The sequence below is a fragment of the Metopolophium dirhodum genome, chromosome 7 (genome assembly GCF_019925205.1).
Source record: "Metopolophium dirhodum isolate CAU chromosome 7, ASM1992520v1, whole genome shotgun sequence".
Lineage (NCBI taxonomy): Eukaryota > Metazoa > Arthropoda > Insecta > Hemiptera > Aphididae > Metopolophium > Metopolophium dirhodum.
In genome coordinates this window covers 32390814-32415477 of record NC_083566.1, presented here as the reverse complement: position 1 = coordinate 32415477, position 24664 = coordinate 32390814, and the positions used below count along the sequence as shown (strand labels likewise).

Sequence of the window (24664 nt, the reverse complement as noted above, 5' to 3'; positions counted from 1 at the left end):
TACGTTTATAATACGATTAATTTATTATATCAGTTGTAAATTTAAATTTTTAATGAGTATATATTATTATATAATATGTATTTTCATTGTATTTAGACAATTATCCGAATTTGTAGCGATAACAACATCATTTTATCAACTTTTAAACGGTCTGTCGTTTTCTAAAGTAAATGTTAAAATAAAACAACATTAATATATTTTTTTCAAAACAAAAAAAAAAATAAGAAATAAAACAATAATCGTTAAATTTGAAATAATATAAAAAAAACATTTAAAAAATGCTCGGAATTCTACTCAAACATTATTAACCTGTCTTTTCAATACGTTGTGCAATGTGTCTACATACTACTACAATTCTTTGTTTTTTTTTACACTATTTTTGATTACTGCTAATATTTTATTTCATTCAGCATATTATTGTATTGTTATGTAACACCATTTTTTTCAATTCTTTTATTCGATTTTATTCGTCTCATTATTAGATATTTCTATTTTAACGGTCATATCTACCTAATGTCAAAACACAAAGATCAGTTACACGATTTATTATTATTTAATTCCCTGTTCAATTTTGTTTTATAAAATATTTATTTGAATACCTATTCATACCTATTGAATCGAATGCACAACATTATCACACATGTTTTATTGCATACGTTTAATTCAGACACCCAGTGCGTACCTACTACCTATAATCGCCAGGTATACCTAAGTGTATAACCTAACAATATTTTATATTATGGATTTACTGTAAAAGGTAGATCAGTGAATCTTTCGATCAATAATAATATGATATTAATATGTCACGGATATTTGATCAATTGAAACTCAAAGTAAGTGATGGGCTCATTAATTATATTATACTTTACTCAAGACAAACGAAACTTTTTAATTCAACTCTATTTTTTTATAACATTTATTGCGAAAACGAATCTTTTTTGTTGTACTTATATTATGTTGTTATTGCTTACTGGTAGGCATAATTAATTCCTCCGAGTTTTTGTTTTGACTACAATAGCGAAAACATGTCTCCAATATCCAAGAAATGAACAAAATATATTATTAGACAAAGTGTTTTAGTTCGGTATATTATACCTACAGTTTTGTATTAATATTGTTGTACTGAACTCACCAACAGTATCCTACCTACTTATTCGCGCACTCACTGGAGTTATGAGCGTGTTGCTCATACTGTCATAAAATATAATAGGTACCTATTATTATCATCTATGAAAACACGTTTTCTAATCATTTTTCATTCTCGGCGTCCATTAATAATATATATATATATATATAAATATTATATAATATTATAAAACCATAGATTGCTTGTGATTTTTGTCGATACATTTTGCGATAACCGTTTCCCTGGTAATAATATTGTTTTTAAGGGATGGAATAATAATAATAATTCACATTGGTCTACCACGATGGTCGTAAAACAAAACGATCCGGTAAACAATGCCTAAATATTCGCATCGCATAACGTAGGTAGTAATAATATTTGCGCATCGCGTAGTACCGCTGCAGTGTAGTATAGTAAGTACGGTCTCGCGAGAGCATAACGACAGTTATATAACGAAAAAATAACTCTCCGGTACCTATAACGTACAATAATAATGATATAATATAGCTGTTATTTTTTTCTCCTCGGCTCTCACGAGAGTTGGTCACGGGCTCGGTGTTTAACGATCGAGTCGTTCCGTCGCGTATGGACGTCACAAATAAATTTGTCGATTGGAAGAGTGAGTCGTGCTCGCTAAACCCAACCAGAGCTTTCGTCCGCGCCGCGTAATGCGCCGTTGTACCGTGGTAGACCTTTGGACGCGCCTCCCCTGACACATCTCCCAGACGCTCGCGCAACGCGACCCCGCCACTATCTCCGTCGACAGAGAGTTTATATTCGTTGTTGTTCCGCTCTATTATTCACCCCCGACGGCCGAGTGTCTTGAGTACGTGTCATTTGGAGACGTGTCGGAGTCGGGGACTTTGCTTTAAAAATGTTCCTCGACAGGCCACTCGAAAATATCTGTCATTATAATAGTTCGGTGTTCGGGACTATTATTAGCAACTGCACATCTATGATAGTTTTTAGTGTTTTTTTCAATCTAGTCCGACTCACCTATATGCATTGATTTATAACTATTACTTATGTTATGAAAAGTACATGGCATAATATAGTGTTATTATAGTAATGAAAAATTACATTGTCGTTACTTGATAACTGCCTGGTAATACCACATCACTTTCGCTTTATAGGCGTCTATCCTATCAGTTAACTACAATTACTTAAATTTTTTTATGGGTCACATTTTTCATATTCTCAAAGATGTTCATGATGATTTATCGGATAAAATATTTTATTTCCTTATTTGAAAAATGTTCATTAAAACAAAAACATTTATACTTGCGAAATAAATTAGTATGAATTTCCCTTAATATGTTTAAAATGTTCGTATTATTAAATTATATCAACATAACATTGATATTAGGTTAGGTTCTGAGTAGAACGATGAGTGTATTAATTGTACAATTTATTGTATGTAATTTTTTCATTATTTTATTGTGTCTCGACTTCTGTTGGAGCAGAAAAAAATATTTAATCATCAGCTTAGTGCTTACATTTTATCGAAATTGAATTTCCAAACGTAAAACAATGATTTCTCCTCAAACGGTTTTTGTTATTTTGTTTTAATTTAAAAATATTTTAATCGTGCCTATAAACGTAAAACATTCCACCATTATTAAAATTTAAAATTATAAACATTACAACATAGCACATAATGTTTTGATCATTGACATGTTTATTTATAAATCCACTAGTTTCAGAAATATTATATTTGAGTGTTCAGAACAAATTCCGATTATAAAAGTTTCAATCCGTTCAACGGGATCCGAGGATGTCCTCGTATAGTCGTATTTTAGGTAGAAAAGACAAAATAATATCTTTATATATAATCCTTTTGTACGTGTGTACCCATTTGAACTCTTTCTAAACGGCTGGTCCAAGTTTGAAGAAATGTTTTGTGTGTATTTGATTGATTCCTGGATTATTTTGATTCACACTTGGACCCGGCAGGTCCTACCCGGATAGGTGCTGAAACGGGGGTTTTGAGATTTGCAATGGAAATCGTCATTTATAAATGTTTCTATTGGTTACCTAGATTACAGATTATTATAATTAGTAGAAATTAGTATATTTTTATTTTGTATCTAAATGGTTGCCATATTGATAACTTACGGACAGATGATCTAAAAGCATGCGTCCAACCGTCACGTTTATGGTTTCGAATAAAGGAATTATATCTCAATACAAATAATATGCGAGTTAAATGTATGCTTGTAGTTTGTATAGGTAGGTACTCAAAAAGTACTTGACCGATTTTGTCAAAATGTAAAATTGCTTGTTCTTGCAAATATCATGAAAGTTTAGAGAGTAGTTTGAAGTTTGAACCTCATTCGATTTATATCAAGTGCTATATCCAATTCGCCACAGGCGAGTAGTCTTTATCGGTCGAATTAGTTCACAAAGCTAGGTGCACCGGCTCAATTTCGACTGTGAACTGAGGTACCCACACCAAAACCAAGATACACCTATAAATCGCTATATTTAATATTTTTTCATTTTTTGACGGTCAAAGTCGGGTTATACAGCTACAAATGGATGCTGGTTCATCCGAAGTTAATAGACTCGATAACTACTGGACCGTTTTCAATAAAAAACTATAACATTTTATCAATAGATTCCTTGAGAATTATTGGAGGGTGCTTATAGCTTATTTTTTTCTATTCCTATAGGTAGCTAAAGAGTAGCTCACAAAAGATTTTTTTTTATCTTATAAAAAAATAAATATTTTTTTTCTTTACCTAAACGGTTGCCATTGGTTACATTTTATATAACGATTTAGATTAGAAAAATATGGCATATACATATTTTTTTACAATTAATATATTAATTAAAAATAAAAATCTCAGGCCCGGACAACGTCGGGCGCGGGACCATTAGTAATGTATAATAATTATCTATATTATCTATATTATCTATATTTGCTATATTATAATGGTATACCTACCTATTGTATGATTGTAATTTTCCAAAGGGAGAATTTTCGTTTATATTTCAAAGTTGCACGGCGATGTGTTAAAGTCAGAATTCAAAGACAGACGAAAAAACCTGAACGACAACGACCCGGGCCTTGAAACTACCTGTTTGCGATCACCTTTATCTCCGACGCAAACCTAATCGCATTGCACACAGATAATATTCCCTAGATCGGTTTCCACGGGACTACTCCTGCAGCTCGGTAGAGATCGACTCCACAAATTCGCGGAATCGTAAATATTTTACAGACTATTTTTTTACGATTCGTCAAATTTCCTATGTATATATGTATATAACATATATATACATGATTATTCTTGCAACGTTTCTGTTCAATTCGTTTGCTCTAGTTATTATAAATCATTGTAATTTATATTATATACATAATAATGTTAGTATAGTAATAGTTCGAAAGTAAAAAGAATTAAAAGTCAAGGGAACCAGTTTCGAGTATATTTATTACATTATAAACAGTTAAAATAATAATTTGAAAATAGATAAATAAATACTTTAAGTTACCTACCCATTTTATTATAATATTGAAGTGTATAGTATTTTTTAAGATTTGTCAGTTTTAGTGTTATGAAATAATAATTATAAGTTACTACATTACAATTAATATGTAATGGTTTTTTATTGGAACAAATGGGATATAGAATATACAACTAAATGCATGTACTTTTGACAATATTGATAATGCTGCCGTCGCCGCGTATGAAAAATTGTTGTAGTATAAAATTAAAGCTTATGAATTGTCCTCAAAAATCTGTTTTAATTCTAAAATATATCTCTAATCACAATTACATAAACTCCAAGTAAAAATATAAAATATGAAATAAATCCAACAACGTTCAAAGTATAAAATAAAATTATGTTTACCAAAAGTTCTGTGGTTAAAACTCCAGAGTCTTCTACTGCGCAAAACGATATGTACATTAAAATTATTTACACAATATTCTGTTTTTATGTATGGCGCAACGTTGCGTATTTTAAAACCACGAGGAATCGCTTATAATATTATACAAATTTAATTTGTCGAATCGTGTATGTATACATACAAACGATTATATTAAAATCAACAAGATTCCACAATTTTTCGGAATAGTGTTGCTGCGGTGCAGCTGACATAAACTACAGACCGTTACCGCACGCACTGCACTATTGTGGTCGATTAATTAAACGCAGTTACCTCGACAACGGATTCGCGACCACCTATGCAGTATTTATGTTTATTGCTTTCTGAACTATTACCTGTGTCTTAGACACGCGTGTCGGATTAAACTGGCAAAGTTTAGCTAGTAATTTTTCCCCGATGGAACGAGAAATTGAATTATTCGTCTGGGCGTGCAATACGTAGATATAGCACACGGGTACTTATTATATACCCCACCACCGGTTTATCACCGCGACGGGTCCTCCGAGGGGCACGGTATAGGCAATATACATTAATAATAAAAATAATATTTACGAATCTTTAACGATGACGTTATACATCCGTTTAACGGGTAAATTATTTTATTACACACGCACACGCGAGAGTTTGGTAAAATTAACGTTGTATTGTGATGGGTTATTGGAGTTAGTTGTGCTTCGATGTAGTTCCATTGTACCACGCGAATTATTTGCTCAAAACAACACCAGGAGATCATACATTTTTATTTTGAGGTATTCCGCGATACGCGCTGAACCATTCCAGTACGCCCTGCTCACAAAGACATCTTAGGAGAAGGGCGTCGATAAAAAAGAGAGATAAAAAATAATTTATTAGGTGGTGCTGATATAGATTGCAAAAAAAAAAATGTTTATATCACCTGTCCGAATAAATTGCGCTTAATTTATAAAGCGCAGAAGGTCCAAGCTAAATATCCAATTTCTAGGGTCTTTTCAGGATTGAACTTCATTGGTTTCTCTTCAATTCTGTCACCCCCTTACCCCTTATTCCTCGGGACTATATATACCATTTCATCGCCGATATTAATTCAACGATTTATTTGCCAAATCAGAATGAAGTCGGTGGCAACAGCTGAGACACGTGGTACCGTAATCTTCTCCTTTCAGAAGTGGAAAAAAGGTTTTATTTTTATTTTATTTTACTTTTTCCATACTCTACCGTAACCCGTATGTATAAATATATATTGAGAGAGATCAGTTGTCGATTCTATCAGCAATCCATTTGGTTTATGGAGTCCAGAACATATAATATTTTACTTATTCCATTTATAGTCTATACAAAATATTTTTATAAGGAGTAATAAAAACAATATAATTTTTCTATACGTATTTTAAATGCCACTATGACTCACATGTTATAATTTTTGTTATAAACAAATTAGATCAAATGATATATTTTCAAAACATTATAAATAATATAATATATGAATATAGTGGAAAATACGCAGTGTGCCTAGTTGTGTTTGATTTTGGTGTATGCTAATAAAAAAAAATATTAAAATTCTAAATTAATAATAAATATAATTTAACACGCATAGATGATAGATGCATAATAAATAAAAATAATACTAATAAAATAGTTAACGATTTTTGTATATCGGTATTGGTGTACTTATATTGTATATACGATACGCCGTGCTATAAATATTATATTTTAAAATACCAATACTAGACCCTTATTAGTTACAAGTATAATACAAATAATAAAGAGAACTACTTTTTTTTAATACCAATATTTTAATATAATATTAAATATATGATTAAAATGTCCTAATGCATTTTCCCGTTTATTCTTCTATAAAATTCTTTTGAAATATTATAAGCTGTGTATTGTTAAGTAATAATGAGGGTTATATAAGAATACAGCTATATTTTATAATATTAGGTACGTTTAAATAATCAATCACAAAACACATTGTATACAGTTTTTAAAAATTTTTAATTAAAATAGTTATACCTATGGGTACAAAAAAGTTATAAAGACAAAAATGAACAATATACTTAAGTACAGTTTGGTAAAAAGTATTCTCTTAAATATGAGAAGGGTAGTTTTGTTTTATGTATTGAGTTATGTATATAGAGGTTTGTTAAATAATCAAAGGCGTTAGGATGAAAGTTTATTTTAAGTATCGAGTATCAATTTTAAATTGTAGATATGTGCAGTGCAGTTTCTGAAAGTAACATATTGGTGAATTAAAATGAAACACATACAGCTAATTAGGAATCAAAATGATTTTATTTTTTAAAAACTGATGCTGCATGAATGCAATCATAATTAGTGTGACACTGTGACGTGCATTTTATTTATTTTAATGTTTTAAACTATTTCATTATTTCTCCATACTTGCATGATCCCGAACAAACAAATATTTGTTTTAGTATAGTTAAACCATGTTTTTTTTTATAACTTTGATAGGGTAAATACAAATGTTTTATGATTGGTACTTGTGATTCAGCTTGCTTGTTTCATCTATATTGGGGAAACAGATTAACAAAACGCGCTCTGGTGGAAACAATTTGTACCTTCCTATTCAGGATGTATAGATATAGTTTTATATTGGTTATTTTACTTTTTATAATAAATTGATTTTGGTATCGAAATTGTATACGCTTTTATAGTTAACTGTATACGTTGGTAAGTACAATGTCTACTAATATTATCAAATACATTCAAATACACTTCACTTAAAGCAAAATATATGCAAAATGTCGGGAAAATACGTACAATCTCCCGACTCCACGTAGGGGGGAACCCGCCAAACCTTCAGTACGATAGGCGTCGACAGCGCTCCCAGTGTTAATCTGTCTTCCCAATATAGAACTAAACATTATTATTAATTATAACTAACTTAAAAGCGATGAGGCTTTAGCATAGTTTATTCCAAAACTTCGAAGAAAATGCATGAATCATAAATAATATATATTAATAAGTAACCAATATATTTTATATTTTATGTAAGTACCTAGTGGGAATTATGTAATTTTTACATTTTATTCGTTTATATGATAAACAAAGCGTCACGCAAAATCGGTTATAAAATAAAAATTATCTTCACTCAGCCCAAAAATATATTTATATTAGAAAAAAATCTTTTAAAAATGGCTAGTTAAAAATGTAAAGTAGGTAGTTATATATTTTTCAAATATTTAGTTACAATTTCTTCAAATAGGTGTTATATTAAATTTTGAAAGTTGTTTTATTTTATTTCATTAATAATATTCTTAATATATTTATAGAGAAAAGTCGTAAATGTAAAACATGTGATCTATATAAATTATTTATAATAATATTACCTACATTATTTATAAATTTTATAATTTAAATTACTATTAGATGTATTCAATTTAAAATACAAATAATAAGTTCGTTTCTATTATCACAAAATGTTAGGTACTGTATCTATAATATAAATACATAAACAATATCTACAAATAAAATATGAAATATAATAAGTCAATGAATATTGCTAATAATTTTTATTTTTAAATATGTGTTTCCATATTTTTTTGATTTAGTACTTATGTATATAAAATATCTTTCTTTGTCTTAGAATTTAATAAGTAAAACATCTTATTACTAAATTTATTTAAAATATTACTTTTAAAAATAAAAGGTACATTCCAGTACTGTGTTATTTTAAGTCTATATTATATTATAATCAATTTAAATCACATAAAATACTTTTGTCTTTTAATAAACAAGTTGATGAAACTTCTAGCATTACAAACAAATTCCTTTGAGTTAAACTTGTTTTCAAAGGGAATTTTTTTTATAAACCTTTTTTGTCATTTTGTTTATATACTATTTAACCGTAATACTGAATTCTTCTAAATAACAAACATTTTGTTTATTATTATTAAACATTACTCGAATTTACCTGAATGGTTGAGAAATATCACGTTTCCAAACAGGTAGGTATGCCAACTTTTAAAGGTATCAGTGACTTTCCTCATAAGTCCCAATAATAATAATAATGAAATACACACGTTATGCCATGGATACACTTGTTAAATGTGTGCAGCAATATTTTTAAATCGCAAAACAAAAAAACAAAACAACGTCTGCGGCGCATAAACATATTTACACAATACTGTGCCTTATATTATTATAGTGATGTAGACAAAACGCATATCACATAATCTGAAAATGTGGTTTTATTTTTTTATTATTGAACTTGAGGCCGCCAACTATTGCCATTAGCTCTTTTAGGGATCACGGTTGCTAGGGTTGGTACGGTTGGAATGGTAGGTCAGAAACACGTGTATGTGTGGCAAGGTTTTTGTCACTACGAACCCGTGTGGTCACCCGTCCGGGAACTAGTGGCATCGGACGTTACTTACTTTCAATTACGACGAGTGATTGATTGCAGCCACTTGCGCCAAACCACAGAAATATGGTTTTGCCCTATATAATATACATCATAATGCTATGGTAGAAATATTAAAAATAATGCTATCTACCTATAATAAATACGCAATTCGACTCATGGGATCGTTATGGTTTTTTTTTTCTTAGGAAATCCTCCACCGGCAGTCGTGTGGCTGAAAAACGACCAAGTGGTGGACGACGAGTGCGAACACAACTCAATGAACGCCATCGAAAACAGGCTGCACTGGCCGTCTGTCAGCCGCCACGACTTCGGTTCGGTGTTCACGTGCCAGGCGTCAAACACGAAGCTAATGGATCCCCGACAAGCATCCGTCGTGTTGAACCTTAGACGTGAGTTTAATATTTTAATATACATTTAAGTTTTTTTTTGATTTACCTTAAGCTTTGGAGGAAGTCCTTATACCTTTTTTATGCTATTTTACATGATTATGAAAGAGAGACTAAATATCTAGGTTTTGTAAAAAATGTGCCTACGACAGAAAATATATATTAGTATTAAAATATTGAATATTTTTTTCTAATTTATTTGGTTGAAAATTAGACGACGTTTTATCGTTGGCAACCGGGACTGGTTATTTTATAAAAGTTCCCTAGTATGTTGTGATTTTTTTTTCTTCATCGTTGGATCTGAAAAATAGAATATAATAGAATAGAATATAATATATTGTTGCCAACAATAAAATACAAAAACAAACTCTATGACGTCGTCTAAATTTTTTTCCACCGTTATCGAGTCAATCGTGAGAGAAGGGGGGTGGATGGTTAATTAAAATCCAACGGATATAATTATTTATATACAGATGTGTCTACCGGTGATGCATGCGGGTATATATGTATTATAGCCGATGGCAGCCTTGCAAGGGTCGGTAAGGTCGTCGATCTAACGGTCTTAATTGGACGTCAGAATTAAGCAGGAGAGAAAAGAAACGGTAAAAAAAAAAACTAACGAACTTTATTAGCCTTTCGTGAATCCATTATCTCTGTCCCTTTTTATCTTTTTACTTTACTCTATCTCGCGCTCTCTTTATTCATCTTTTTCCATCTCGTGACCTATACTTTACGTCCACCAAGTAATTACTATTCGTAATCGTGTGTACACGAAAAAAAAATTAAGTTCCTTGATGAAAAATATAATGCGAAATAAAAGGCATTGGTGTTTCGTTTTTCTTTTTTTTTTTCATCCGACTACTATTACATCGGTTCGTGGTGGTTGTGTAAAAAGAATTTTTTTTTTTTTGTTCGACGCCCACTCCGACCGAAGTGTGTCTGATTATTTGTTGTCCGCCAACGGCCCAATAAACAACAAAGGGCAATGTGCGAAAAGTCACGAAGTGAAAATAAAACAATACACCCTACATTATGTTTATGTTATTATTATGTGTCCCGCCGTATTGTTCGTTTCGAATCGATCAAAACCAAAAAGTCCTATGGTTAACCGCGATCAAGACATAATATTATCTCATCTCACCGCGAGTAATATAAAATAAACGAAATACTCTTTCGCATTACCATTCCTTATGATATGGTTATATTGTTGAGCACGGTTTGTTATTACTTTAATGAAATTTGTACAATATTGCTATCGTAATAATGGTATTCGTGTTAATCCTGTGCTCGCCAGCTATATGATAAACGACAGCCACCACGTGTACCCTCTCGTCCACCATTGCGCTCAGCACATGGCACGCTTAATAATGTATTTTGTTTTAATAAAGAGTAATCGGACCACCTGACACATTAATGAGAAACTTACCAAGATTATATTAGGTACGTCCCCATGTATGCTGTTTGGTCGCATAGAATTATGTACATAATAATATAATAAATTATAGCCAACCTTCAAAAATATTCCGCTAATTACACTCTCAATTACTTTTTTTGGGCTTATGCAAATTCGTAGAGCACTAATTTAATAACGCGACAGAATAAATAAGACACTTATTGATGTTGACAGTATAAGGGTTAGGTACTCTAAAACTAATTATGATTAACTGTTTTGAATATTCGCTATTGATTCAGTAGGTTTTTGTTTAACTATTTCATACATATTTTGCTGATAGACGTTACCTATTAGGTACAGGCTGGGTTAATATGTCGGTGAATCAAAATGGCCGAGGTACTACAATAGTATTATTCTTGTATATTGTTCTATTGTGTTTCATAGTTAATCAATGTAATACAATATTCAACTGTAAACTTGTAATACACAATAGCTTATTTAATTTGTACTATTACTTATTGAGTTTTTTATTAACATAAATTTAATTCAATTGTTTACTTGTATTATCTATTTTTTTTTTAATTTTCAATTCAATTTAATAGGTATTTAAAAATTCGATTAAGACACCCAAATTGCGAAATCTATACATTCATCTCTCCGCTCCGAATCTAAAACTGATTTCAATAAATGTGTTAAATTTAATTTTAATAATAATAATAATTATGATTGTTATATTATTTTTCCTGTCCATTATTATAATTATTATTATTGTTATCCATTTGGTACAATTATTTCCAAAATATTATTGAGTACTCCCAATATGTATAATATTATATATCCATCTATTAAGAAAATTCAGATTTCGAAAAGATATAATATTTAAAACAATAATTTTTAATGAAATATATTAAATGTACGTGAAAATAAATACTTTGGGACTTAAGTAGGCACTATTGATTAGAAAAACACAAGAAATCCTACAAGACTGTCCTATTTTGAATTTTCGATCATATTAAATTAGATTGTTTTATTAAGTGTGATACATTAATCCAATTTACCTTTACAGTGTAATGTAATCTATACTTTTTTCATAATTAAACTCCGGCTATACATTAAATAGTAATTCATTTGATCCTTTTATTTTATTTATCTTAACTCTATATCACAGAATAAAACTTAAATATTATACAATGCATAAAGTATTTTCTTAAATTGCAATAAAGCATAATAGCTCTCGTTTTAAATAATAATAGTTGTATTTTATTAAATTACACTTAAATATTTCTTACTCAGATTTCATCTAAAGGATAACACAAACGTACGTAGCGTATAATATTATTTCGTTATTTTATATAATGGTGACTTTTTAATTATTATCATTCTTGAAATGTTTGTACCTTTTGAGTATTCAAAATAAAATCTAGAAACAATGTCGGGGCTTCCTGCTCCCAAACAAATATGTTCAGTGTGGCCCATTATCTTCTCAAATAATTAATAATAAAACAAAACATTGAAACCACATATTCTGTATAACGTAAAATAAAACAAATATTGAACGAAATATATTTTAATCAAAATGGAATGTATGTTGTAATCATTTCCTCGGTGATTAGTTAATGAATATTATAGTGTGCTCATGTTAGTGGTTTTGATTCTGACTATACACTCACGTAAATGTGCATTATCAAGTCAATTTTCATTAAAAGCCATGAATTAGAGTATATTGTACCTACGTATACATGTTACGTTATAACACCTCTCAAAATACTGTACCTCACTAAAATATAGTGACCAACGTATTGACTATGTAAACAAGGCTGGGCAAAATTAACACGACGTATGTCTGCGCTTTGAAACTATTCAAGATAATGGTAAATTCTCAATATAATTATATATTTTTACGATATATTGTAATATAAACTATAAAGTGCAGATAATACTATGGATGCGTCCACCCATTAGACACTGGTAAAACAATAGTTTTCACTGAATGGAAAAAACATAGTTATGAAAAAATTTAAAAATTAATATTTAAAATATTTTATAATAATTAATTGAATAAAAATAGTTTGACTAGTTTTTGCATTTTACATATTTTATTTCATGACATTTATAAAAAAAACTCGTAACTTTACAACTTTATTGTTAGTTTTATGGTTTGAATGTTAAATATTTATTATGTTTTTCCGAAATATTACGATGGATAAACCTATGTGATAGAGATAATAATATATTTTATCAAGATGAGTAGGTAGCCTATACATTATTAAAATAATAATAAACGCATCCGACTTGTGAGCGTTACACAGTTTTGGTACATGAATCTGTCATTAATAATCACTAGTTCACATAATATAGGTACTGTATGTTGATACACGTTTTATAGTTCAACGATACGTTTTTGGAAATAATCCGAAAATTATGACAGTGCTTAATATTTTCTAAGCCCTCTATTATATGTAGCAAATAATAAAACTTTTAGAATAATCATGATTGAAAAAAAAAATTCTTTATGCAGCATGGTGTTATATTGTGTAAAAAAATTCAAGCGACAGCGGTCACTGATTTAAGTATAAATAACCAACACCCATAGAAACATAATTTATTAACGACATAAACTTATTATTAATAACATAAAACGTACACCGTGCTTTTGTGTAGCACACATAATATAAAACTAAAGCAGGGACCCTCCGTATATAATATGCGTGTGCAATTAATAATTTGAATACAATTTATCTGTTCATCGCCTGTGAGTATTGTGTAATTTGTTACCTACACATGCGGTGCTCGTAAATTTATGTTTTAAAATTAATTTAATTAAAACCAAATATAACCGTGTCGAGGTGTTTTGTCGCGAGTCAGTATTGTTTATTACACATTGCATTCGTAGAGTATACAACTGTACAATAATCTATTTTTCCTTAACTAAATCGTTTTCTCCTACGCTAGGAGGAGTACATAGTAAAATATCTCCAATTAAGTTTTAAGTACCTTTATTTACTGATTGGATATTGCATCTATTTTTGTTAGTTTTAATTTTTGGTTTACTCGGTAGGTATCTAAATTTCCTTTAGAATGTGAGAAAATGTAGAAAATGCAAGCAAGTGTGAATGACGCGTAATCTTCAAAATATCGATTATTATGAATCGTGTGATTTTCGACCTTCTGAATGTTATTTTTTTTATGATCGTTTTCGAATTCAATACCTCAATTCGCAACACAAATGTGACTCACACCAATGAACCTAAAAAACAGGTTTATCTCTCAACAGACCACTTTCTAATTTATTAGATTCTATTTCCTTTCTATACTCGTGATTTTACAAGTGCTGTATAGTGTGTACAACAATACAGGATATTATTGTATATTATTATGTCATTCATTGTTATTTATTATTATTATTGTTGTTATTATTTTTTTTTTTACTTTTCGGGTAACCTTTAACACTTTTATTAATAATAAACAGAGAGACCTTTGAATGAAGAATCAATGTTGTACGCAATATTGCGAATGTAATATGAATATATTACTAGGTAGGTATACCTATATAAAAAAAAAAATAATGATTTTTATTACAAATTGATTATTAAAATACTGCGTAATCTCGTAGAGGAAAAAGGTTAAAACTTAAAACCGAAGTCAAGCGTGACGAATTTAATTATTTCTCGCTTAAATGGAATTAACATTTAAGATAATCTAGATTATAGTTTGAAATTTAGTTCACACTTACTTCGAGTACGTTCATAATGTATTTGGTAACAATACGCACATGTACGTTGCACACATAAATATTGTATTAAGCATAATGTATATATATATATATACACACACACGCGCGTAATTGAAAATTCCATTATCCGTATTCATAAGGTGATGAAATGTTCGGCTAGAAATTTTTAATTCGGTAGTCAGTTGGTGTTAACTTAAGTACCAACACGGCTTTCGTATACCACATTTATCATTTATGGAAAGTTGAAAAACTCGATATCTCGCGGGGAAAATGATTTTTCATGAAAGCATTCAAAGTAATATTTTTCACTTTGGTTCCAGGAGTTTTCATAACGGAAAAATTCTAAACCCCCAGTGTACATATATATAATATATTTATATATACCTGCAGCTTACGTACTATATACGTCTCGTGCAGATGGATCCTACGGGGAAAATTATTCTTTTTATCCGAAACAGACGCACTATATTTATATAATATAATATAATATGTTACCGTATATTATATGTCTTTTGAATCACCTATTCAATCAGTATTTTATTCCTCCAGTATACCGTGCAATGACAGATTCATTATCAATTTAAATAATATAATATATTATGATTTTATTTGAATAAAAAAGTACGTAGCTACATGTTCCAGCTCTATGGATACTAATGATAATAATTGATAAAATAATTTTAAAAAAAATAAAAAAGACTTAAGAAACATGTAATAAAAAAATTTAATCAAACCATGGAGATTACATTTTTTTCTAAACCTATGTGGATAAAAATAAAAATAAAATAAATATGTATAAAAAGTATTTTGTGATGACTATATTATCATTCTAAAATAAATTGTATGTAATTCATGTAAGATATTATATTGGTTCTCGAAAACAAAGTTTATGAAAATAATCATAACTATTAATTATATACTTAATAATATGTAGGAAATATTGTTTTTAAATATTACACATTTTCATTATTAGATAGGTATATTACTTTATAATTATTCGATTGCTATATTAACTATAATGCAAATTAAATTTCAATAATTTCAAATAACTATAGCTTGTAAGTTCATTCCACATTTATAGCGAATGCATTTTAGTTTATTTAATTACATATAGAATATTTAATTAATAGATTTTATGTAATTTTAATATGACATTTTGTAAAAATAATAAATACCTATCAATAACAATGTACATTATTTTAGAGTTAGTTAAATAATTAAAATTACATTTTTTCATATGAAGTATAGGTAATACTAAACACCGCCGTGCTTATTGGGTTTTTTGGTTCAATATTTCTCCACCTAAAATTGTTTTTGAGGAAATCCATATAGACAATTAATTTTGATTTTTGATTATAGAACTACCTACAGAATATCTCCACATCATACCCTGGCAAGAAAATGTTTAATACTTGTTCCTTACAACCAATTTCGATATAGTCATAAAATGTGTTCAAAACTACGATTTCCTAATTACTTAAACGAACTAAAAGTGATTTATTAAGAATAAATTCGAAGACATTTATTTTATTTATAATACTACCTAGGTATAGAAAAGTTTATGAACAAATAAATAAATTTAAAAAATGTATTACGACCATACTCCATTACATTATAACTATCGAAAACTGATTTCGACAAAATATGTTTAATGCGGGACTATTTTGTTATTTATTAATCTTGTAAGATAATAATTAATAAAAAAAGCTTCTTTGTTTGTTATACATTATAGTTCCACCGCTAACCGTAACATTCTCTGCCATGGACGAAGTTTTGGTGGCTGACCGAAGATACGACGTACAGTGTCATTCTGCTGGATCCAGACCACCAGCGTCCATTACGTGGTATAGAAACGATAAGAAGCTACCGAAAATAAAGGTAAGTTATACGTTTTATTAAGATCAGTTACTTGTCAGTTAAATTGTTTTTATAAATAAATTATTATGCCATAATTTAACCCGATAACCAAATTATACTCTTCACCAGAAATTAATAACCTATAATTATAAGTTATTGCACACACTAATTCTATATTTGGTAAGAATAATATAATTGTATAACAGCATTCTTCAGGATGATATTTCATACTGCGATTATTTAATATTAAATTATAAAAATGAAAAATGAAGAAATCTGAATAATAAAATTCATATCTTGTACTCATCTGAATGATATAAATATTAACTTAAACAAACTTATATTAACTGTACCTATCCAAATGTATACACGAACAAATTAAAATAGGTAATTTAAACAACTTTCCCGTGTTGATAGTTAAATCCACGTGTATTTCATGTACATTTCAAGTTGAATTGATTTGGACTTATATAATTTATTTTATACATATTTTTTAAAATTAATCTCTTCACATAATAATGCTACAATCAATAACTATAATGTCGGTTATAGACTATAGTTCATATATAAAATAATATACACTTAATTACCTACAGTAATTTGAGCCATAGTGACACACACAGTCGAGTATAATCCTATTTTAAATAATATTTTACGTAGTGGATACATAATTATACTAAATTATATACATTCAAGAACATTATTAATATTTAGTGAAATAATTAATACCATGTTATAATATTGTGTTAGCCAATATAAACCTAACATTACCTGACCATCTATATCGTAATATGACCTACAATACATACTGGTATTTATTTGCGTATAATATGTATAATACAAGTCATTTAAATAGCCTCGCAGACTGAAAGGTATTAATTATTATCAACCATTATATTGTCATTTGAACAATGAAGTTAAGTAATCATAACAAGTATATAACATTGATTCATTTTACATTATTTCAATTGGCTGTACTCCGTGTTGAACACAATTAAACGCAGACATTTAATAGTAGGTACCTACCTAGTAGTTATGCAATATATGAGTATAATAATTAATAAATAATCTAATACAACGTGTAATATAGTAATGAAGCGTAATGTCCTCTATTAGCTTTTAAAGTTTAAATACCCAAATTACACAAAAATCTTCCAGTGCTTGTTATTTAGGTTCAATATTAAAGACCAGGGGTCTAATAAATCCCGAATTAATCCAGCCCGTGGAGTGGAAATAACTGAACCACCAAGAGTATTTTTTTTTAATGCTGGTTTTCCGTACATAATAGATATTTCAATATTTAATTTATTTTAGATTCTGAGCGGAGTGATGAATGTATTAGTTTTAGTATTTTACAATGATGTGTGTTTTTTTATTTTTATTTTAGTTTCTTAATTGTTTGTGTATGTGCACACGATATACGTAGTTGAAATAATGGTTCAATTTAAACGTTAGTATCTTGTTTGATGGGAATCTAGTTTGTGCATTGGAGTCAACTCCAAGGAATTTTCAAAAACACCGAAAAAAACAAAAAATTAAAAAAAAAGGAAAACATTTGTAGTTTCAAATTTTCTTTAGTTTTTTATTCTATAAATGTCAATACAATTTTATTTGTTGGGTAAAAAAACTTGAACATTTAATACAAGGCTATTACTATATTGTTACAATGACATTTGAAAAATATTGAAAACCCATAGTCACATTTTTTTTTTCTAAGCATTTTAAATTGAAATGTTGAGAAAACGAAAAATGTTACTATAAATACTACTACAAAATACTATTTTGAGTTAGAAATTCACAACAATTTTTCTATTTAAATCTAAGATTTTAAAATGTAATACAAGATTTCTCATAAGTTTGTCTATCTATATCAAAAAAAAGTGTCTAAAAGAAAGTCAAATTGAATTTTTATAAGCGTTTGAAGTTACATTGAATATCCACTCAATTTATCATGTAGCGATTTTCGTATTTTGTTGTTATTCAAAAACGAATAACTGTAGTTATATATAAAATTTGACTGAACGTTTATGTTTATATTATCATTTTCTATACACCATATATTGTTGAAAATATTTTGACTTTTTTTGAGCTGTTCACGGACAATTTTAAATTAAAATTTTTTTAGTTTTTTTTTTCTATAAATATCAATAAAATTGCATTTGTTGGGCCAAGAAGCGTGAAAATTGAATTTAAGACTCTTTTTTTTTTTTTTTTTATTAGGGTTAAGGCTTCGACTGCTCAGGTCATTAGCCTGTGGTACTGTAGATTTTTACACGTGATTTTTAATTTGGGCACCCGTAGGTATCTGTCATGCCCGGGTGGGGGATGGCGGCACTTGTTCTCCGGACACCATGACTTGCCCGAAGAAAAATGCAGTCCGCGGCCAAAGTATCGAACTCGGGCCGGCTGTGTCGCAGTCGACGCCTTAGTCCGCTCGGCCACTCCGTCCCCCCAATTTAAGACTCCTGATGTATTGTTACTTTAACAGTTGAAAAATATTAAAAATACATGGACACAATGTTTTTTATAAGCATTTAAAGTTCGAATTCAGACCGTTCAAAATCCCTATCCATGGCTCTGACACCATACCAGGCGATCTTCCTAGAAAACTCAATAGAAACAAGAAAATTCTACTTTGACTTAAATCTTCACTAACCCGTCATTCGGGGAATAGAAATGTAGACTAATCAATTCATGAAATGATGTAATATATATGTCTACTAAAAAATGTCGTGCGAACTATTTTCTGCTAAAAATTGTCGCATCATCATTTAAATTTATCAGTTTGCAGCAGTTATAATATAATAATATAGTGTGTAACGACATTTTATTAATTGATCAGTTTTGATTTTTCAATCCCCGAACTGCATCACTGCACCACTTTCTATTAAGAAATTCTCCTATTAAGTATTCTGGACGTGACAATGTTATTATTAGCTGGAAATAGTTAACATGGCATAATTTTGTTATTGGACATTTATTCGAACGTAATTTGATAGTATACAATAATTTGTTCACGTGTATAATTTATGTATCGCCAAAAATTGTTTTTTTGTGTATATTATATTGTGGTAACGATATAATATTACCAATACATATTTTGATGTTTATACATATTTTATTATATCATTCGCGATTCGTATATTTTCATGCAAACAAATGTACGCTAAAAAAACATGTCGTGCGAACTATTTTCGTTTAAAAATTTACATAATACCATGTTAAAATACAGGAAAAAAAACATCAATTATTATCATCGATTCGCTTTATTTCAAAATTATTTAGTTTTATTTTATTCTAATAAATTATTTCTTTAAATTCTCAAGTTAATTTAACTAACTTTATACAGCAATATTGTATAAAATAATATATTTTTAGAACTTTTTTTTGTTTTATACGATTTAATAAGACGAACAACTGTATCAATTATTGTAACTTTGCCTTTCGTATTATATAGATTATATAAACTTATAGGTAAGAGGTACCGAAAATTGATTTTATTAACAACAAACCTTTTTAAATCAACAATAATGATGATGAAAGATAATATCTTGTTTTTCTTAACAAATGATGCATTCTTATGCAACTTGATGAAAATAAACTCGTTTGTACGAACACAGGCGCTTGATAATAATTATTTCAACATCTAAAATTTCGTATAGTCGATGAATAAATGCAATACAATAAATGTATTTTAATGTTGGTTTGTGAGTTTAATAGGACACAAATTGTTTCATTTTACCATAAGTGTAATATTCCCGTTCGATCCCAAAGTCGATGCATAACATTATTTTAAAGTTTTTCATTCCAAAGTCGACTGTGAATATTGTATTTTTTTATCCCATTCTACAATATTATGGGCTATAGAGTTGTCGTTTGTTACGTCATTATCGAGATTAAGACAGGAAGTACTAATCCAGATTTCTGATCATTGTTACTTTGTCTATGCGTGTCATTCCTACCGTCGTCGGAAGACTTAGTCTAATATTGCTACGTTAAAACGTCTACGATCACGCAAGTCGATTACGTTCTTTGTTATGACAACGGATGGACACAATGGCTTATAAAACATAAAATATTTTATTCGACATAAGTACCTATAATAATTAACAGTGTTCGCTTTTGATCCGCAATGAATATTGAAATATATAAACTTTTGAGGGTCCTCGGATGGTCAGATGATCATATCAGGGCGATATCGAGTAGTGTGTCAGATAATATTATACTACAACAGACAATATATTATATAGAAAGACAATACAATTTTGCCACGGGTGGGTTGATAGTGGATCGGAGGACTTACGTAGAGTCTTATATACGGAAAGTCCCGGGATTCCGGTGGCGGTGGCCGCCGCGAGGGCGCGCAAAACAAACCCCGGAAGATAATTCACTCAGAATTCCGGTGGGAAACAACGAGACCCGGACGGGGTAATCGGATAAACATTAACCTAGTGAGAACGCCAGTCGACCAGCCCGCAGGGGGAGGGGAGGAGGGTTATTGATCCCTCGGAAAATGTTAGTTTCCCGGTCGTGTCGGGGATAAAGTGCCGCCAAAAGGGTCGTCTCGTAACGAGCCACCTTAAAACATCAACGGAATTATTATATACTTTTGAGGCTTAAGGGATTCTTTCACCCGCACGTGCTCTACCCACAAACCCGAATTAAACCAATATAGATGAAAGTAGTTAGTTTATTATTTTTGTTTACTCGCTAATAAATAATAAATAGCTGTCATCAGTTTGACGAATTTTCGAAAATTGGTTGGATTTATATCGATCTCTACAAAATATATTATTACGTGTTCGTGCCGCCCGGTGGTACGATGGCACATGGCTTCTCCACATAGTGCGTAATTTGAAAATAACTAACGATAATACTTATTAATTGCCACTGTGCGTCTTGATAACCAATCGGCTCATACAGCTATATAATATACTATTGTAAAGGAAATGATGCGTAAAGACAAAACTATATTTACTGCTACAATGAGTAACAGTGAAGTCCGGTGTGTCACGTGCACGCATAATATATAGGTACATATTATATATTATATACTATTAATCCCAGTAAATTAGCTTAAAACAAAATATGATATATTGTAGGACGTACAAAAATAGAAATCATAGTAGATTTGTTAACGAACAAAATAAGAGGTTAAAATAAAGTTTGCGAGCAGATTCCGACATTATAATAGTATATTATAAGATTTCAAACAAATACTATTACAATTTACCAAGTGATTAAATTAAGTTTCGTTTAACATTTATCAAACACTCATACTCATAAACGTGTACGCCTTAATATGTTTGTTTCCATATCAATTACGCATTTTCTCGAACGAGGGTTTGATGATCGCTGTTGACCGAACGAAGTAGCATATAATATACGTAACAACATAATATCGTACAGCTGTGCCTACGACGTTTTTTTTGGCTATTTGAATATTTTATTAAGTTATGTTACACAGTTAATGTTAGCGATATTATTTTAATCATGTCTCTTCTATCGACTCGTATAATTAAATATAAGTATAAATACATCAATAACACTTAAATCATATTCTGTTATCCTTATTGTAAGTCACGTTGTAAGGGATTACTATTACACGAAGTCTTAGTAAGCTTAATATTATACGAGTACACAAATGTTTTCTTCAATAAGTATATCTGCTTAAACAGAATAATAATACACGTCTTGCACGAGTAGATAAGCCATCTATTTACGAAGTTTAAATAATGTTATACAGAGGTGGCCTGAAGTTATTTCATACCTGAGGACCACCCACTAAATTTACTGGTGCTCCCTTATGTGTTGTTATACTTCAAATGAATTGTTATGTACCTATAATAAGCAAATTATTTTGAACTTGAAAGTTTGAAGTTCAAAGTTTGTTTGATCTGCATTTTAATTTAATTAGATTTAATTTATCTCAACCTAAACAGCTCAACAGTATAATAACCCCGATTTTATGATAATTGTATACTAGTTTAGTGCAGGAGCGTGCTCAAGGGAGGGGGTTTAGGAGGTTCAACCCCCCCCCGCTCTATGGACATTTTACAAATATTTATATACTTACATATAATAAATTGTAATTATTTTATTTCTCAATTTTAGATCAGATAATTTGCCCTGATAACATTTAACTATAATAACAAAGACCTATTGACTAGGTTATTAACTAACCAGAGTATTATGCAAACAATTAAATACTCTATAAAAGTATACCTAAAAAAATATTATGATTAGGTCAGTAAATAAATAGTCGAAAATACCATTAAATACGAATTACATCTAGTGTTTTTTGTGTAATACAATAATTAAAATCCATCATTCAAAAACACCCAAATACTATTCATATTGTTGGCCGATCGGACTAAGGCGTCGGTTGCGACGCGCACCGTCGCCGGTTCGAATTCGGCCAAGGGTGTCATTTTTCTTCGGGCAGTCACGGTGTCCGGAGAGAGAGACCGCCATCCCACACCCGGGCATGGCAGATACCTACGGGTGCCCACTTAAAAATTCTGCCAAAACAAACACAGAAGTGTTCAAAATCTACATTACTCTCTCCCACAGTTCCACGGGCTAATGACCTCAGTTGTCGAAGCTTCAACCCAAAAAAAAAACAATTCATATTTAAATACCATAAAATCTTTTGGTCGATAACTATTCATTAATACAATTTTAAAAATATAATTTTTCAATTTTTTTTTTAGTTTTAATTTACAGTGTACAAATATTTGAAAATAGTTTTATCTGATTAAGTTTTCCGAAATTGTATTTTGATTTTAATTAAAATAATCTTAAAACTAATAATAATTAAATAGCGATACATTTTCTGGCTCTTTTCATACACATAATGCGTGTTGTAAATAATATATTTTGCACGAGTCAACTCCAATTACAATATTATTGGCACCATAAATCATAATAGACACCCAACATAATAAATTTGACCTTTATCGTGCGCCGAATTTCATGCAAATGAGTTTTAAAATACTTATCATTAATAATATCGTTCATTCAAGCGTATTGCATATAATTTTAGTCTAAATGTATTTTAAAATATTCCTATATTATACAACGTAATATATATCATGAGACAGTGTATAATATACTTGTTTAACATTTAAACACTATACATGGCTGATTTTCAGCAAGTTTTAAAGTGTAATCCGGAAAAGTCGGTCATGTACTAAAATTATTTTTTAGTCTCTAGGCCATGACGTATACAACATAATACCTATATGTAACCAGCTTCATGAAAGTTTTAACACGCCATTCAAAAATAATTAAATTATAGGTTTAGTATTCGTGTTAGTTCATATGCAATTTATTACTTACGATTAAGAAAACACAGTAAGAGGAAATGGTGCTGTATATAACTTAAGAAATATTGGTACCACCTAAGTTCATATTTTAGTCAAATGAAAATATAACTCTACAGTACAACTTAAGGTGTAATTACGGTCAGTCACCTACGTGGAAACATAATATTATATTAAAATGACGGTTATACAATAGAAAGAAATTACATTTTTTTCCTCCTAATTGTTTCAATAAACCTTTTTTTTACGTTTTATATCAGGTTCAACAAAAGCTGATAGGCAGCATTTGTTGTATTGTGAAGTACATAACGTGTTTTTCTTAAGTTTAAAAAACTTAACCTACATTTTAAATAAGTGCAAACATTGAACACCATAATATAACACTTCAATTTGAAACTGATGTTGAATGTATTTAAAAAAATTCTAAAAATGCAAATATCTTATGATAGTATATAAAATATAAGAATTGAGTTTATAAAACGGAAATAATTACAATAAATATTTATTTATTATTTCTATTTAAACATGACTAATTGGTTTGCTTTAGAGTATAGATCATACAAAAACTTTAAAATAAATCTATTTA

The 24664-nt window shown here is 29.5% G+C and overlaps 1 protein-coding gene across 1 annotated transcript in view; it reads left to right on the top strand.

Moving 5' to 3' along the window:
• The window catches only part of LOC132949232 (nephrin-like), a 354694-nt gene that overhangs the window by 238328 nt on the left and 91702 nt on the right, over positions 1-24664 (top strand). Inside the window, exons 5-6 of the mRNA XM_061020012.1 lie at positions 9570-9773; positions 16629-16774. Of these exons, the coding sequence (XP_060875995.1) occupies positions 9570-9773; positions 16629-16774 (350 nt within the window). The remainder of the gene's footprint in view (positions 1-9569; positions 9774-16628; positions 16775-24664) is intronic.